Raw genomic sequence first — 18,310 nt, 5'->3', positions numbered from 1 at the left:
TATTGGTGCCCACCACAACATCTGCCTATTTTTTGGTTGTAGTTGTCATTGTTGTTTGGCAGGCCCCAGGCTGGATTCGAACCCGCCAGCTCTGGTATATGTGGCTGGTGCCTCAGCTGCTAGAGCTACAGGTGCTGAGCCACTATCTAATTTTAGAACATTTTCATTACCCCCAAAGAAACACTATACTTATTGGCACTTATTTCTTACTTTCCCCTTCCCCTACCAGCAGCCTTAAACAACCGCTAACTTTCTTTCTCTATGGATTTGCTTATTTTGGATGTTTCATATAAATTGAACTGTATGATATGTGTTCTTTTGCTTCTGGCTGTACTTGCTGTTAATCAGTTCTATATTTATTTGTTTGTTTATTTTTTGGAGAGAGGGTCTCATTCTGTTGCCTAACTGGAGTGCAGCAGTGTGATTTTACTGGACGCCCCAACTCCTGGGTTCATGCAATCTTCCTGCCTCAGCTTCCCGAATAGCTGGGACTATAGGTGTACACCACCACTGTCTGCTGTATTTGATTTTAAAATAAACAGACTTCTTAAAAATCTCAGTCTTTTGTACATTAAAATTATCAAAAAGTGAAACAGCTTTTGGCTTCGAAGTGGCAGTCACAATTCATTGTCTCTTTCCTGCAGAAGTTAAAGATAAATCCAGTTTGCATAGAACGCAAGTCTCATCATCCATAAACCTAAATTTGAGGAGCTTTGTTTCTACTTCCACAGAAGCAAGGTCTAAGTTTGATCAGGTCCAAGTTTAATGTTTTATGTTTTGTTTCCAAAGTGTGAAGCTTTCCTTGCTTTTTTTTTTTTTTTTTTGAGATGGAGTCTCTGTCACCCTAGGTAGAGTGCCATAGTGTCATAGCTCACAGCAATCTCAAACTCTTGGGCTCAAGTGATCCTCTTGCCTCAGCCTCCCAAGCAGCTGGGATACAGGTACTAGCCACAATGACTGGATAGTTTTTTTGTTTTTAGTAGAGATGGGGTTTCACTCTTGTTCAGGCTGCTGTCAAACTCCTGAGCCCAAGTGATCCACCTGCCTCACCCTCCCAAAGTGCTAGGATTATAGGTGTGAGCTGGTGTGTCAGGCCCATTTTATCTCATTTTTATTGTATCTGGACGTGAAATTTCCTTGGTAGTTGATTTTTGTTGTTGTTGCTGTTTGGCTCTGTGACTCACTACTACCCTGTTTCCCCGAAAATAAGACATCCTCCGAAAATAAGACCTACTTACAGGAAAGATAAGACGTCCCCTGAAAATAAGACCTAGCGCATCTTTGGGAGCACACCTTAAAATAAGACACTATCTTATTTTCTGGGAAACAGGGTATGTAACATAAATTAAGCTTTGTAGGTGTTGTGTCTCAGTTCCCCATATTTTAAAATGAGGATAGTAATATTTGTTTCACAAGGTCACTGTAAGACTTAAAATGAGTTAATTATGAAAAATGTGTTTAGCATTATGCTTAGTACATAGTGAACACTCTATAGATGGTTTCTGTTGTTATTTATAAGCCTGGTATCAATTAAATCTTTATGAACCATACATTCAGTGCTTTAGAGTAGCTTCCCCGAGACTTTCAGTGACTTTTTCACGGCACGGTGTTAGGAGACACACACACACACACACACAGTGTGAACAAACATATTCCTCTCTTGACTTGCCTTCCTGTTTATAGTAGATGTGGCAGAAGAGTGGGAATACAGCAGAAGTGACCAGAACACATAGGGGAATGTGGAGAGATGAGAAACTTCATTTATTGCTGGTGGGAATGTAAAATAGTCCAGTTGCTTTGGAAAGGTTTGCAAGTTCCTCAAAAAGATAAGCATAGAGTTATCACACTTAACCCAGCAATTCTACTGATAGGTATATAATCAAAAGAATTGAAAACACATAAACACAATAACTTGAACACAAATGTTCAGTACGTCATTATTCAAAATAGCCCGAAGCAATATCGTGTGACCATCAGTACCTCTGATTTTGTTTCAGTACCACTACATTCTACTCAATATTTTATTGACCTATTTATTTGAAAAAAGATCTTTAGTAAGTGACTATTGGCTATGATAAAATAATTTAACATGGTTAAGAGAATATTTATAGGTAGTTATTTGTCTCTCTTAATCAACTATTCATAATTTATTTTCAAAATTAGGTCAAAACTAAACTAAATACATGTGGAAATAATTTTGACTTCCTTATATTTTGAGAAAAAATACGCAGTTTTTCCCCTCATTTCCTAAAAGTGGGCTTTTTATTTATTAAAAGTTGGGCCCCTCATTATCATTATTACTAAAAACTTTGTATATCATAAAGATGTTTGCACTAGATTGTTTATTGCAGCTCAATTTACAATTGCCAAGATGTGGAAACAACCTAAATGCCCATCAACTCAGGAATGGATAACAAACTGTGGTATATGTATACCATGGAGCACTATTCAGCCATAAAAAAGATGGAGACTTCACATCTTTTGTGTTAACCTGGATGGAATTGAAAGCACATTCTTAGTAAAGTATCGCAAGAATGGAAAAGCAAGTATCCAATGTACTCAGTACTAATAAGAAGCTAGTAGACAATCTAATATACACTTACATAAGAGAAAAACTCAATTCAATTCAAGTTGGAGGGAGAGGGGAGGAGAGGAAGGGATTGGTGTGCTCCCACTTAATGGGCACAATGTAAGGGTATATGGCACACCTTTTGGGTGTGAGACACAGTTAAAAAAGGGACTCTACCTAACAGATGCAAATGTTATAACCCAGTTGTTTGTACCCTCACATTAAGCCGAAATTAAAAAAAAAAAGCTTTTGTAATTAACCAAATGTTTTCTTATATATAAGCAGTTTAAACTTTAAAATTTTGTTTTCTATGTTTTAAATTTTGGCCGAAATACATTTCTCCTCTGACTTTTTTAATGATGTATTTTAAATGCTTTTTGGGTGAGTTATAATTTCTTTTTCCCCATTTCTTAGAGGTTTTTTTTTTTGGTATTAATCCTCGAGATTGAATATGTTATTAATGTGACATTGGGAATGCATGCATACAGTTGTTTTAAAACATTTTTTCTGGACTTTAATTATTCCTTCATTTCAGATGAGGTGGCAGACCATCCTACTACAATACTGTTTTCTCTTGGTTACATTTCTCCTTACTGCTCTGGAAGCTGTGCCTATAGATATAGACAAGACAAAAGTACAAAATACTCACCCTGTGGAAAGTGCAAAGATGGAACCACCAGTAAGTGAAATGGGAGGAATTATAATTAAAATATTACTAATATTTGTTCTGAAATACCAATGGGAAGGGTATTGGACAAGCATATGCTGTTTAACATTAGACAATGATAGTAACATTAGACAATTTAATATAGTTAATGTATTAGATAGTACACAGAAGAATTAATCAAAATACATTTTTTTCTTTTTCTTTTTTTGAGATAGCCTTAAGCTGTTGCCCTGGGTAGAGTGCTGTGGCATCACAACACACAGCAATCTCCAACTCCTGGGCTCAAGCGATTGTCCTACCTCTGCCTCCCAAGTAGCTGGGACTATAGACGGCCGCCACAGTCCCCAGCTATTTTTTGGTTGCAGCCATTGTTGTTTGGTGGGCCTGGGCTGGATTTGAACCTGCCAGCTCAGGTGTATGTGGCTGGTGTCTTAGCTGCTTGAGCCACAGGTGCCGAGCCTCAAAATACATTTTAGAGTTCTTTTTTTTTTTTTGGCCGGGGCTGGGTTTGAACCCGCCACCTCCGGCATATGGGACCGGTGCCCTACTCCTTGAGCCACAGGCGCCGCCCTCAAAATACATTTTAAATGTAGAGCTAAACAGCCAGTAAAACACTGTGTTATGTTTAAAGGATAGATGACGATGAGGAGAAACCAATTAATATTATTGGTTAAATCTTCATTGTCTAAAGCAAATAGAAAATCTACCTTTATGTAATGATGAAGCAGCATTGTTTCTGATAAAAAACTTTTTTTTGTTTTGAGACAGAGTCTCATTATGTTGCCCTCGGTAGTGCCGTGGTGTCACAGCTCACAGCAACCTCAAACTCTTGGGCTTAAGTAATTCTTTTGCCTCAGCCTCCCAAGTAGCTGGGACTACAGGCACCTGTGACAGCGCCCAGCTATTTTTTGGTTGTAGTTGTCATTGTTGTTTGGAGGACCCAGGCTGGGTTCGAACCCTCCAGCTCCAGTGTATGTGGCTGGCGCCCTAGCTGCTGAGCTACAGGTCCCGGGCCAGATAGAAAACTCTTTATTTGAGAAATAGAACTTTTTTACTTTGTTGAAACTATCAAAGTGGATATATCTTCAATGCTATTTTGCTAGAAAGTGTTCAGAATTAAGATCTTTAGATTTAGACGAGGAAAAACTTAAGAAGCATTACTGTTTGTTTCTTAATTTGAAGGATACTGGACTTTATTATGATGAATATCTCAAGCAAGTGATTGACGTGCTGGAAACAGACAAACATTTCAGAGAAAAGCTCCAGAAAGCAGACATAGAGGAAATAAAGGTAAATGTCATTAAATAATTATTTAGCAAACAGTGCTGGGGATACTTAGTTCCTTAAGTGGTGGGGATAAGATGAAACTTATTCCCAGCACTTAAGGAACCCTGAAGCTAAAATCACATCCAGAAATAGGTTGTTAGGATGGATATATGATCAATATATAACATATTGTAGAAATGTAGAAGACAGGCACATAATCTACCATAACACGGTGGGGACAAGTAGGAAACCATGCTTCCTGATAGAGATTCTGCCAGAGTTTAAAGATGTCACTGAGAAAAGGAGAGGGACTGGGAGGCGTCCCAGACTGAGGTGCAAGGGTTCTGAGACAAGAGGTAATGGGAAACTGGGCTCCCTCCAAAGTGGAAGGTGGAAGCCATGAGTGGCCGAAAGATGAGGTTAGAAAGAATCTTGGTGTAGATAACAACAGGTCTTACGTATCATGTTCAGGGGCTTGGGTCATGATCTGAGAACAGCAGGAAGCTTTTCAAAAGTTTAGAATAGATTAGTTAGGTTCTGGTGTTTTAGTCAGGTCCAAATTAACAGAATAGATAATGGGCTATATTTTATGTTAATAGGAGAAGTGTAACCATTTACCTCTGTCCTAAGAACCCTGTTAGACACAATCCTAGCTTAGATAGCTCTTTAAAGTTACAAAGATGTGACATGAGGGGTTATTTTAAAAAGCCTTTTGGAGGGAAGTGAATCAGTTTAGCTGGGTTTATCATACATGGAGTGAGCAAAATTATTTCCAGTTAATTTTGAACTTACAGTTATGCTTTCTAAGACAGTTTTGTTATTTGCTTACGTTAACCTTTTGTTTGTTTGTAAATGTCCTAAAAAATGATCTTGACTTCTTCTTGAATCAGAATTAGAAACCTGTGTTTAAAGGAATCATTCTGGGTCAAACATCTTTTTTATTTGAGTCTCTGTCTCTAGTGTGGACCTTTTGAAAGACTAACTCTCATCAGAGTCTGGTGTCTGTTGAAGCTTTTGGATGATTTTTGGTTCACAGCTCTCCTCTTGGAAACTATAAACTGGTCTGGGGAAAAAGTAACAGTGTTAGTTTGATCATTCCCCTGAATTGTCTTTGAGGATAATCTTATTCTTACTCTGAGAGATTAATTTGAACTGTGGTCCTAGTTTCCTAGGATGAATGATATTTAATGTAGAACTCTCAATGTCTCCTATCCCCTGAAATTAGAATTAAGAAATACATTATTTGGGAGCAATATAGAGAAAATGGATCATGAATATCACTATATAGAGATATTCAGGGTAAAGAAGACAATTAGCTTCCTGGCTTAGTGCAGGGAGTAATTTTGTAATTGTCTTCCTTTCGCAATTAATTCCTATTTCCTATAAAGGGACACCCCCCCCCCCAAATAACCAAAATGCAGTTGGACAGTTATCCAATGAAAAAGAAATAAGAATAAAAATAGACAATAAAATCCAAAGCCAACCCAAATCATCACAAATAGCCAAGCAAAGACTCTTGTATCAGGAAAAAGTTAAAAAAAAAAAAAGTTAGAATTTGCCTTTTCCATTTTAGCCAAGCATTTTTGGAAGGAGAATTATACGCCCAAAATCCCCAAACTGCAAGGAGCATGGCTTTGCCCTCACTGCTCCCCTGAATGTACTCTCTTGAAGAGTGTAAGTAAACACCATAACACCTTTTATTCATCATCTTTTTTTTTTTTTTTTATTATTGGGGATTCATTGAGGGTACAATAAGCCAGGTTACACTGATATTCATCATCTTACTGGGCTCCTTTATTTTATCTCAGAATTTCTTAGATTTTAGGGTTTGTTAAAACATAATCCTGGGCCCTGCATTTCTAAAGTTCCCAGGAGAGCTGCAACTGATGCTTCCAGTTGGAGATGACACTTTGGCAAACTTTGTTTTATCTGAATGTTCTTTCCTTGAAATGTATATACTGCTTTTTTTGCTTCTATTACAGTGTATTCTCCTGGTTCTTCCGCTAATCACGCATTTATGAAAAAAGTAATCAGAAGGAGACAACCTCAAAAAGATGAATTTTCTTTTTTTTTTTCCTTGGGCTTAAGTGATTCTTTTGTCTCAGCCTCCCAAGTAGCAGGGACGACAGGTTCCCGCCACAACGCCCGGCTATTTTTTAGACTGTAGTTGTTGTTTGGCGGGCCTGGGTTGGATTCAAACCTGCCAGCTCCAGTGTATGTGGCTGGAGCCAAAAAAGATGAATTTTCAAAGGCTATTTGTATATGTAATAACTAATGCTTAAAAAAAAGGCCAAGTTACGTTTTTTAAAAAATAACTTTGTTTAGTTATAATTTATTAGTATAAAATTCACCCTTTTAGGGCGGCGCCTGTGGCTCAGTCGGTAGGGCGCCGGCCCCATATACCGAGGGTGGCGGGTTCAAACCCGGCCCCGGCCAAACTGCAACCAAAAAATAGCCGGGCGTTGTGGCGGGTGCCTGTAGTCCCACCTGCTCGGGAGGCTGAGGCAAGAGAATCACTTAAGCCCAGGAGCTGGAGGTTGCTGTGAGCTGTGTGAGGCCACGGCACTGTACCGAGGGCCATAAAGTGAGACTCTGTCTCTACAAAAAAAAAAAAAAAAAAAAAGAAATTCAGGCTTCTCTTGGGCGGCGCTCATGGCTCAAAGGAGTAGGGCCCCAGCCCGATATGCCAGAGGTGGTGGGTTCAAACCCAGCCCCAGCCAAAAACTAAAAAAAGAAAAAAAAAAAATTCACCCTTTTAAAGGCATATAATTCAGATAATTCAGTGTTTTTAAAAGTTTTTATTTATTTTTTTTAGTATATCCAGAGTCATATGATCATCAACTCTGTCTAATTTTAGAACATTTTCATTATGTAAAAGAAAATTCATTAAGCAGTGACTCCTAATTACTTCTTTCTCTTCAGCCATAACAAATCTACTTTCTGTGCAGATTTCCCTGTTCAGGACATTATATATGAAAGAAATCATGCAATATGTGGTCATTTGTGACCAGCTTCTTTCACTTAGCATAATGTTTTTAATGTTTTCAAGGCTTATTAGTGTTGTACCATGTGTCAGGATTTCATTACTTTTTATGGCTGAATAATATTCCATTGTATGGATACACTGTTTTCCAAAGTGGCTGTGCCATTTTATAACTGAACCTTTTGAGTTTCTTCTTTGTACTTTCTATTTCTTTTCCTTTTTTTAATTCTAATTTTTTCATTTTAAAATTATTCTTTAGAGACTGGGGTCTCCGTATGTTGTCCAGGCTGGTCTTGATCTCTTGGGCTTAAGCAATTTTCCTGCCTCCCCCACAGTGCTGGAATTATAGGCATGAGTCACTGTGCCCAGCCTGTTTGTCTAAATTATATACACACACACACACACATAAATACACATATGTGTGTGGGTGTATATATATATTTTTTTGAGATAGTGTCTCACTTTGTTGCCCCAGTAGAGTGCTATGGTGTCATAGCTCACAGCAACCTCAGACTCCTGGGCTCAAGCAATTCACTTGCCTCAGCCTCCTGAGTAGCTGGGATTATAGGCGCCCACCACAATGCCCAGCTATTTTTAGAGGTGGGGTCTTACTCAAGCTCAGGCTGGTCTTGAACTCGTGAGCTCAGGTAATCCACCAGCCTCGGCCTGCCAGGGTGCTTGGATTACAGGTAAATTATATATTTTTAGACATCTTGATTTTAAAGTTACAAACTGAATCTCTCGTAAAATAAATGTTTTTTATAATATAAAATTTATCTAAATTGGTCAAAAGTATTTATCACTAATTTATTATCACCTTTTTTGTACGTTGTATCCAGTCTAAAAATGAATGTAATAGATAAAACTAATTTATTTTGTTAACAGAGTGGGAGGCTAAGTAAAGAGCTGGACTTAGTAAGTCATCACGTGAGGACAAAACTTGATGAACTGAAAAGACAAGAAGTAGGAAGGTTACGAATGTTAATTAAAGCGAAATTGGATTCCTTTCAAGGTAAGTGCTAAAGAAAAGACAGGAAAATTTTAGTATTTGGTTGTTTAGTTTACACGTGGTTATTTGTGACCAGCTTCTTTCACTTTAGCATAATGTTTTCAAGGCTTATTTAGTGTTGTAGTATGTGTCAGGATTTCATTTTTTATGGCTGAAATAATATTTTTTTCTTTTATTTTGAGACAGAGTCTCAAGCTGTTGCCCTGGGTAGAGTGTTGTGGCATCATAGCTCACAGCAACCTCCAACTCTTGGGCACAAGCAATTCTCTTGCCTCAGTTTTTTCTATTTTTAGTAGAGACTGGGGGTCTCACTTTTGCTCAGGCTGGTCTCAAACTCATGAGCTCAATGCACCCGCCTTATCCTCCCAGAGTGCTAGGATTACAAGTATGAGCCACTGCACCTGGCTTTTTTTTTTTTCTTTTCTTTATTTGTTTCTTTTTTTTTTTTTTTGAGAGAGAGTCTCACTTAGTTGACATGGGTAGAGTGCTGTGGTATCATAGCTCACAGCAACGTCAAACTCTTGGGCTAAAGCAATCCTCATCTCAGTCTCCCAAGTAGGTGGGACTATAGGCACTGGGTAGTTTTTTGACTTTTAGTAGAGATGGAGTCTTGATCTTGCTCAAGCTGGTCTTGAACTCCTGAGCTCAAGCAATCCATACACCTCAGCTTCCCCAAGTGCTAGTCTTATAGGTGCTGAATAATATTTCCTTGTATGGATCTATTGTTTTCCAAATTGGCTGTATCATTTTACAGTTGAACTTTGTGAGTTTCTTCTTTGTGCTTTAATTATGCTTTTCTTTTTCTTTTCCCTTTTCTTTTAATTTTAATTTTTTCATTAAAAAAATTATTCTTTAAAGAAAGTGGTCTCCATGTTGCCACGTTTCTCTAGTTAAAATGTTAGAATTAATTTATTTTCTCTTAATTTTTAAAATTTAATTTTTTGAATTGGTAATACATTCACATTATTCAAAAATCATAATGATTTTAGTTTTAAATAATTATAGCAATGAAAATGAAGAATCAGGCTGGGTGCAGTGGCTCATGCCTATAATCCTAGCATTCTGAGAGCTGAAGCAGGAGGCTCCCTTGAGCTCAGAAGTTTGAGACCTTTCTGAGCGAGGTAGGTCTGTACTAAAAATAGAAAAAATTAGCTTGCCATTGTGGTGGGCACTTGTATTCCTGGACTCAGGAGGCTGAGGCAGGAGGATCGCTGGAACCCAGGAGTTTTTTTTTTTTTTTTTTGAGACAGAGCCTCAAGCTGTTGCCCCTGGATAGAGTGCCTTGGCATTACAGCTCACAGCAACCTCCAACTCCTGGGCTCAAGCAATTCTCCTGTCTCAGCCTCCCAAGTAGCTGGGACTACGGGCACCCACCACAATGCCCGGCTATTTTTTGGTTGCAGCTGTCTTTGTTGTTTGGCAGGCCCGGGCTGGATTCGAACCCACCAGCTCAGGCGTATGTGGCTGAAGCCTTAGCTGCTTGAGCCACAGGTGCCGAGCCACCTTTTTCCCTCTCTCTGCTCTTCCTTTCCCCACTCCTCCCTCCTTCTTTCTCTCTCTGCTCCCCTTCCCCCACCCCCACTGTGACCTTAATTGTCGTTAATTGTCCTCATATCAAAATTGAGTACATAGGATTCATGCTTCTCCTTTCTTGTGATGCTTTACTAAGAATAATGTCTTCCACTTCTATCCAGGTTAATATGAAGGATGTGAAGTCTCCATTTTTTTTAATAGCTGAATAGTATTCCATGGTATACATATACCACAGCTTGTTAATCCATTCCCGGGTTCATGGGCATTTAGGCTGTTTCCACTTTGGCGATTGTAAATTGAGCTGCAATAAACAGTCTAGTACAAGTGTCCTTATGATAAGAGGATTTTTTTCCTTCTGGGTAGATGCCCAGTAATGGGATTGCAGGATCAAATGGGAGGTCTAGCTTGAGTGCTTTGAGGTTTCTCCATACTTCCTTCCAGAAAGGTTGTACTAGTTTGCAGTCCCACCAGCAGTGTAAAAGTGTTCCCTTCTCTCCACATCCACACCAGCATCTGCAATTTTGAAATTTTGTGAAGTGGGCCATTCTTGCTGGGGTTAGATGGTATCTCAGGGTGGTTTTGATTTGCATTTCTCTAATAGATAGGGATGATGAACATTTTTTCATATGTTTGTTAGCCATTCGTCTGTCTTCTTTAGAGAAGTTCTATTCAAATTTTTTGTCTTTTAAAACAGTTGCTTAATTCATTACTTTTCATACTTTTTTTTTTAAGACTGAGTCTCATACTGCTTCCCAGGATAGAGTGCCATGGCCTCAGCCTAGCTCATAGCAACCTCAAACTCCTGGGTTCCGGCTCGGCGCCTGTGGCTCAAGTGGCTAAGGCGCCAGCCTTGGTGTGTGCCACACCTTTTGGGGGCAAGACACTATTGCAAGAGGGACTTTACCTAACAAATGCAATCAGTGTAACCTGGCTTATTGTACCCTCAATGAATCCCCAACAATAAAAAAAAAAAAAGACAAAAAAAAAAATACCAGAGGAAACAAAAAAAGCACAGAAAGAAAATCTATTAGAATAATTTCCATACATGGAATAGAAAAATTTTCAGAGCACTATCCCTGCAAAAGTACCAGATCCAGGCGGTTTCATCAGGGAATTCTGTCAGACCATTAAAGAGTAGTTTGTCAATTCTATTTTAAACTCTAACAAGGCATAGAAAAGAAGGAAAGCTTCCACATTCTTTTATATATTGATGTCAAAACCAAAATTATTGTATCTCAAAAGAATATTATTGCATATCAAATGGATTTATTTTAGGAATGTAAGATTGACTTCATATTAGGAAATCTAACACTGTAAATATCATATAAATAGACCTAAGGTGGAAAAAAACTAAAATTTTGATACAGCATAAAAATAAGTCATAAATAAAGTCAAAGGACAAATGATAAATTGAAATAAGTATCAATCCTGTATTCTTTTAATTTTAGACTATTTAGATTAAATAGCTATGATGTAGAATTTTTGAGATGTGAGGATAGCTTGCACAGTTCATAGTCGTCTCATATAACTGAAAGTGCATTTGAAAAATTTAGCACCCATTCTTAATTTTGAAAACATAATAAGATACTAATCATAATAGGTACTCTTATAACATTATCAGCTATCTCCAACTCAGCTAACTCATACTTAGTGGGAAAACAAAGACAATGATGCCAACTATAACTAATACTAAATAACATTGTTTTTGAGGTACTAGTCAAAACAAGTATACAAATAAAAAAAATTGGAGGTAAAGATAGTGGGAAGGAGGTGATAAAACCATCTCTGTTTATAGTTAATGTGACCATATGCTAGAAATATCCAAAATAATCAACTGAAAAACTTAACTATAAACAATAGAAAAATTCAGCACGGTAAACTTAATCCATAGAAATAAATACTTTTCATGTACAAACAACAGTTAGAAGATATAATGGAAGATTCCATTTACGCTAGCAACAGAGATAAAACACACAGAATAACCCTATTCAGAAACGTGTAAAACTCACAGACTAAAATTTTATTTTTTAATTAATTTATTGATTTTGTTTAGAAGCAGGATCTTGCTCTGTCACCCGGGCTGGAGTGCTGTGACATTATCATAGCTCACTGCAACTTGGGACTGGTGAGCTCAAGTGGTCCTGTATGTCAGCCTCCCAAATAGCTGGGACTATAGGAACAAACCACTATGCCTGACTAATTTTTTTTTTGGTGGGGGGACAGAATCTTACTTGGTCACCCTTGGTAGAGTACAGTAGCGTCTTCCCTCCTTCCCTCTTTCCCTTCTTCTCTCCCTCCCTGCCTTCCTCTTACTTTGTTGCCACTTGGTAGAATGCCATGGTGTTACAGCTCACAGCAACCTCAAACTCTTGGGCTTAAGCAATTCTGTTGTCTCAGCCTCCCAAGTAGCTGGGACTACAGGCATCCGCCACAACGCCGAGTTATTTTTAGAGGTATTGCTCTGGCTCAAGCTGGTTTTGAACTCATGAGATCAGGTAATCCACACGCTTCAGCCTCCCAGAGTGCTAGGATTACAGGTGTGAGCCACTGGGCCTGGCCTTTAGTTTCTTTATTCTTATGTAAGCAAATGCAAATAAAAGTTCTTATTTTCCTTTTTATACAAAAGATAGCATATAGTATACATTTTGTGCTTTGCTTCTCTTTTAATAATATATTTTAAAGATCTTTCTGTATTAGTACATAGAAACCATCTCATTTTTTTAATAGCTGCATAGGATTCCATTATGTGGATATACACATATCATAATTTATTTAATCAGGCCCTGTCAATAGACATTTGGGTTATTTCTACTGAACGATCTTATACAGACCACTATGTGTCCAAGTAAGATTATCTGTAGGTTAATTTCCCTATAGTGAAGTTGCTAAGTCAAAAGATTCATGTATTTATAATTTTGATAGATATTGCCACATTTGCCTCCATTGAAGGGTATCAATACACATACCCATCAGCAATAATTCCTCACAGCTTTACTAATAGTATGTGTCATTAAACTTTAGGAGTTTTAGGATTCTGTTACATGGTATAATAGTGTTCTTTAAATATGTATTTCTCTTATTTTGAGTGATGTTAAGGGTCTTTGTATATATTTTACTCTCTGGTTATATCCTTTATGACTAAGTCTTACAAAAAAATCTTTTCTTCATAAGTAAACCTCCCAGTATGCAATGCCTTAGTAAGAATTCAGTGCACGCTTGTCTGGGCGGTGCCTGTGGCTCAGTCGGTAGGGTGCCGGCCCCATATGCCGAGGGTAGCGGGTTCAAACCTGGCCTCGGCTGAACTGCAACCAAAAAATAGCTGGGCGTTGTGGCGGGCGCCTGTAGTCCCAGCTACTCGGGAGGCTGAGGCAGGAGAATCGCTTAAGCCTAGGAGTTGGAGGTTGCTGTGAGCTGTGTGATGCCATGGCACTCTACCGAGGGCCATAAAGTGAGACTCTGTCTCTACAAAAAAAAAAAAAAAGAACTCAGTGCACGCTTGTCTGAGCTAAATTTAGTAGTTCTTTACTTTCTGGCATGACAATATGTTCCAGTTTCATCTTGTATCTACTATGTCCCAGCCCTGGAATCAACCATTTCTCTGAGGAGCCCTTTTTTTTTTTTTTTTTTAATTGGCAGTTATAATATAGAGCAAGGCCTGGAACCAGGTATGCTCCTTATTACTGGAGTATATTTTCTTTTTGGCACTTTTGTGGGACAGAGCTAGGAAATATATATAAGTGTGTATATATATTTATGCATATGGATATACATACACACACTTGTATATACATGTGAAACGTGCATATACATATTACATGTACATATTTTAGAAATCCTAAATTCATACAGAAAGCTAATTCCAGTTTTCTCCACCAATTTCCTTCTTGCCTTCTACACTTTAATATCTGTATATTCCTTCTTCCAAAGTGAGAACTCTGATTTCCTACTTCAACACATGTACCTGTTTCGCTCAATTCTGTAATATAGCAGAAATAATCCAGAATGACTTCACCCATTTAACTACACTTAAATTGTAGTTTGTTTTTCAAAAATAAAAAAAAAAGTTGATGTTTCTTTAAAAATGAGTCATAATTCAAATCAATTTACTTGCATTACATTTTTTTTGTTCCATAAAGGATTCATTGGAGCAGCCGACTAAGAATTCCCTCATATAAATACTAGAGCCATTCTTTTTAGAAGTTCTATTATGCTTAAGTCTTTATTTATTTTACTTTTTATTTTATTTATTTATTTTTTCTTTATTAAATCATAGCTGTGTACATTAATGCAATCATGGGGCACAATACACTGGTTTTATAGAACGTTTGACACATTTTCATCACACTGGTTAACAAAACCTTCCTGGCATTTTCTTGTTATTGTGTTAAGACATTTATATTCTACATTTACTAAGTTTCACATGTACCCTTGTAAGATGCACCACAGGTGTAATCCCACCAATCACCCTCCCTCTGCCTATCCTCCCCACTCCCTCCCTTCCCTCTCCCCCTTTCCCATATTCTTAGGTTATAACTGGATTGTAGCTTTCATATGAAAGCCATAAATTAGTTTCATAGTAGGGCTGAGTACATTGGATACTTTTTCTTCCATTCATGAGATACTTTACTAAGAAGAATATGTTCCAGCTCCATCCATGTAAACATGAAAGAGGTAAAGTCTCCATCTTCCTTTAAGGCTGCATAATATTCCATGGTGTACATATACCACAATTTATGAATCCATTTGTGGATCGATGGGCACTTGGGCTTTTTCCACGACTTAGCAATTATGAATTGGGCTGCAATAAACATTCTGGTATAAATATCTTTGTTATAATGTGGTTTTTGGTCTTCTGGGTATATACCTAGTAGAGGAATTATAGGATTGAATGGCAGATCTATTTTTAGATCTCTAGTGTTCTCCAAACATCTTTCCGAAAGGAATGTATTAATTTGCATTCCCACCAGCAGTGTAGAAGTGTTCCCTTTTCTCCACATCCACGCCAACATCTCTGGTCTTGGGATTTTGTGATATGGGCTCATCTTACTGGAGTTAGATGATATCTCAAAGTAGTTTTGATTTGCTTTTCTCTGATGATTAAGGATGATGAGCCTTTTTTCATATGTCTGTAGGCGTTGTGCCTGTCTTCTTCAGAGAAGTTTCTCTTCAAGTACCTTGCCTAGCCTGCGATGAGATCACTTGTTCTTTTCTTGCTTATACATTTGAGTTCTCTGTGGATTCTGGTTAGTAAACCTTTGTCAGAGACATGACCTACAAATATCTTCTCCCATTCTGAGGGCTGTTTTCTTGCTTTACTTACTGTGTTCTTGGCTGTGCAGAAGCTTTTTAGTTTGATCAGGTCCCAGTAGTGTATTTTTGAAGCTGCTTCAATTGCCTGGGGGTTCCTCTTCATAAAATACTCGCCCAGACCGATTTCTTCAAGGGTTTTCCCTGCACTCTCTTCTAGTATTTTTATAGTTTCTTGTCTTTTTTTTTTTTTTTAGATTTGTGGTTCTGTTACTTTATTCTAAAGAAAAGTTTAAGATTTAAAGTACATTATTTTATCTCACTGGCATCATTTTTTTTTTTTTTTTTTATTGTTGGGGATTCATTGAGGGTACAATAAGCCAGGTTACACTGATTGCAATTGTTAGGTAAAGTCCCTCTTGCAATCATGTCTTGCCCCCATAAAGTGTGACTTACAGTTTCCTGTATTAAGTTTAAATCTTTAATCCAGTGAGAGTCTATCTTAGTTAATGGTGAAAGGTGTGGGTCCAGTTTCAGTCTTCTACAGGTTGCCAGCCAGTTCACCCAGCACCATTTGTTAAATAGGGAATCTTTTCCCCACTGAATGTTTTGAATTGGCTTGTCAAAGATCAAATAATGGTAAGTAGCTGGGTTAATCTCTTGGTTCTCTATTCTGTTCCATACATCTACCTCTCTGCTTTTGTGCCAATACCATGCTGTTTTGATCACTATCGATTTATAGTATCATCTGAGGTCTGGTAGCGTGATTCCTCCTGCTTTGTTTTTATTTCTGAGTAATGTCTTGGCTATTCGAGGTTTTTTCTGATTCCATATAAAATGAAGTATTATTTTTTCAAGATCTTTAAAGTATGACAGTGGAGCTTTAATAGGGATTGCATTAAAATTCTATATTGCTTCAGGTCGTATGGACATTTCAACAATGTTGATTCTTCCCAGCCATGAGCATGGTATGCTTTTCCATTTGTTAACCTTTTCAGCTATTTCTTTTCTTAGAGTTTCATGGTTCTCTTTATAGAGATCTTTCACATCCTTTGTTAGATAAACTCTCAAATATTTCATCTTCTTTGGCACTACTGTGAATGGAATAGAGTCCTTAACTATTTCTTCAGTTTGACTATTGTTGGTATATATAAAGGCTACCGATTTATGAATGTTAATTTTGTAACCTGAGATGCTGCTGTATTCCTTGATCACTTCTAAGAGTTTTGTAGTAGAATCCCTAGTGTTTTCCAGATATACAATCATATCATTGTGAAGAGCGAATGTTTAATCTCTTCTGACCCTATATGGATACCCTTGATAGCCTTTTCTTCCCAAATTGCGATGGCTAAAACTTCCATTACAATTTTAGTGGCAGGCCTCTAGGCTCAGAGATCTTTTTTCTTTTTGCAGTTTTTACTGGGGCTGGGCTTGAACCCACCACCCCTAGTATATGGGGCAGGCACCCTACTCCCACAGCCACAGGTGCTGCCTACAATTTTAAAGAGCAGTGGAGACAGGCAACCTTGTCTGGTTCCTGATCTGAGTGGAAATGATTTCAATTTAACTCCATTCAATACGATATTGGCTGTGGGTTTGCTGTAGATGGCCTCTATCAGTTTAAGAAATGTCCCTTCTATACCATTTTTCTTAAGTGTTCTGATCATGAAGGGATGCTGGATATTATCAAAAGCTTTTTCTGCATCAATTGAGAGAATCATATGGTCTTTGTTTTTTAATTTGTTTATGTGCTAAATTATACTTATAGATTAACGTATATTGAACCAGCCTTGAGACCGTGGGATAAAACCGAATTGGTCATGATATATAATTTGTTTGATGTGTTGCTGGATTCTGTTTGTTAGGATCTTGTTGAATATTTTTGCATCTATATTCATTAGTGATATTGGTCTATGCTTTTCTTATCTTGTTGGGTCCTTTCCTGGTTTGGGGATCAGGGTGATGTTTGCTTCATAGAATGTGTTGGGTAGTCTTCCTTGTTTTTCTATATTTTGGAACAGGTTGAGTAATATAGGTACCAGTTCCTCTTTAAAGGTTTGGTAGAATTCTGACGTGAAGCCGTCTGGTCCCAGGCTTTTCTTTTTAGGGAGATTTCATATGGTTGATGCTGTTTAGAACTTGATATGGGCCTGTTCAACATTTCCACTTGATTTTGGCTAAGTCTTGGAAGGTGACGTGCTTCCAAGAATTGGTCAATTTCCTTCAGATTTTCATATTTCTGAGAATAAATTTTCTTGTAATATTCATTAAGGATTTTTTTAATTTCTGAAGAGTCTGTTGTTATTTCGTCTTTGTCGTTTCTGATTGGTGAGATTAGAGATATTACTCTTTTTTTCCTGGTTAGGTTAGCCAAAGGTTTATCTATTTTATTGACTTTTTCAAAAAACCAACTTTTTGATTTATTGATCTATTGTATAATTCTTTTGTTTTCAATTTCATTTAATTCTGCTCTAATTTTGGTTATTTCTTTTCTTCTACTGGGTTTGGGGTTTTTCTTCCTTTTCCAGTTGCTTGAGATGTCCCATTAAGTTGTTAACTTCCTCTCTTTCCGTTCCCTTGAGGAAGTCTTGCAGTGCTATAAATTTCCCTCTTGACTGCCTTTGCAGTATCCCAGAGGTTCTGATAATTCGTGTCTTCATTGTCGTTTTGTTCAAAAATTTGGCAATTTCCTTTTTAATCTCATCTCTGATCTAGCTATCATTCAGCATAATGTTATTTAACTTCTATGTTTTTGTATGAGTATGCAGGTTCCTGTTGTTACTGAGCTCAACTTTTATTGCATGGTGGTCCGAGAAGATGCAAGGAATAATTTCTATTCCTTTAAATTTACTGAGATTAGACTGTGACCTAAGATGTGATCTATTTTGGAGTATGTTCTGTGGGCTGATGAGAAGTATGTGTATTCAGTTTTGTTGGGATGAAATGTTCTGTAGATGTCTGCTAAATCCAAATGTTGGATGGTTAGGTTTAAATCTAAAATTTCTTTGCTCAGCTCTTATTAGAGGATGTATCCAA

General features: G+C 37.5%; 1 protein-coding gene across 3 annotated transcripts in view; it reads left to right on the top strand.

The window, feature by feature from the left end:
• The window catches only part of NUCB2 (nucleobindin 2), a 49,219-nt gene that overhangs the window by 12,521 nt on the left and 18,388 nt on the right, over positions 1-18,310 (top strand). Inside the window, exons 1-5 of one of the 3 annotated variants that reach the window (XM_053561891.1) lie at positions 1,215-1,331; positions 2,352-2,542; positions 3,105-3,248; positions 4,419-4,526; positions 8,371-8,497. In XM_053561891.1, coding sequence (XP_053417866.1) covers positions 3,105-3,248; positions 4,419-4,526; positions 8,371-8,497 — 379 coding nt within the window. In that variant the 5' untranslated portion in view covers positions 1,215-1,331; positions 2,352-2,542. Of the gene's footprint in view, positions 1-1,214; positions 1,332-2,351; positions 2,543-3,104; positions 3,249-4,418; positions 4,527-8,370; positions 8,498-18,310 lie in introns of those variants that run through there. The other 2 variants (XM_053561890.1, XM_053561889.1) reach the window with 2 other exon arrangements.

Source organism: Nycticebus coucang, chromosome 14 (genome assembly GCF_027406575.1).
Source record: "Nycticebus coucang isolate mNycCou1 chromosome 14, mNycCou1.pri, whole genome shotgun sequence".
NCBI classification, from domain to species: Eukaryota; Metazoa; Chordata; class Mammalia; order Primates; family Lorisidae; genus Nycticebus; species Nycticebus coucang.
This window is presented reverse-complemented; position numbering and strand designations above follow the sequence as displayed.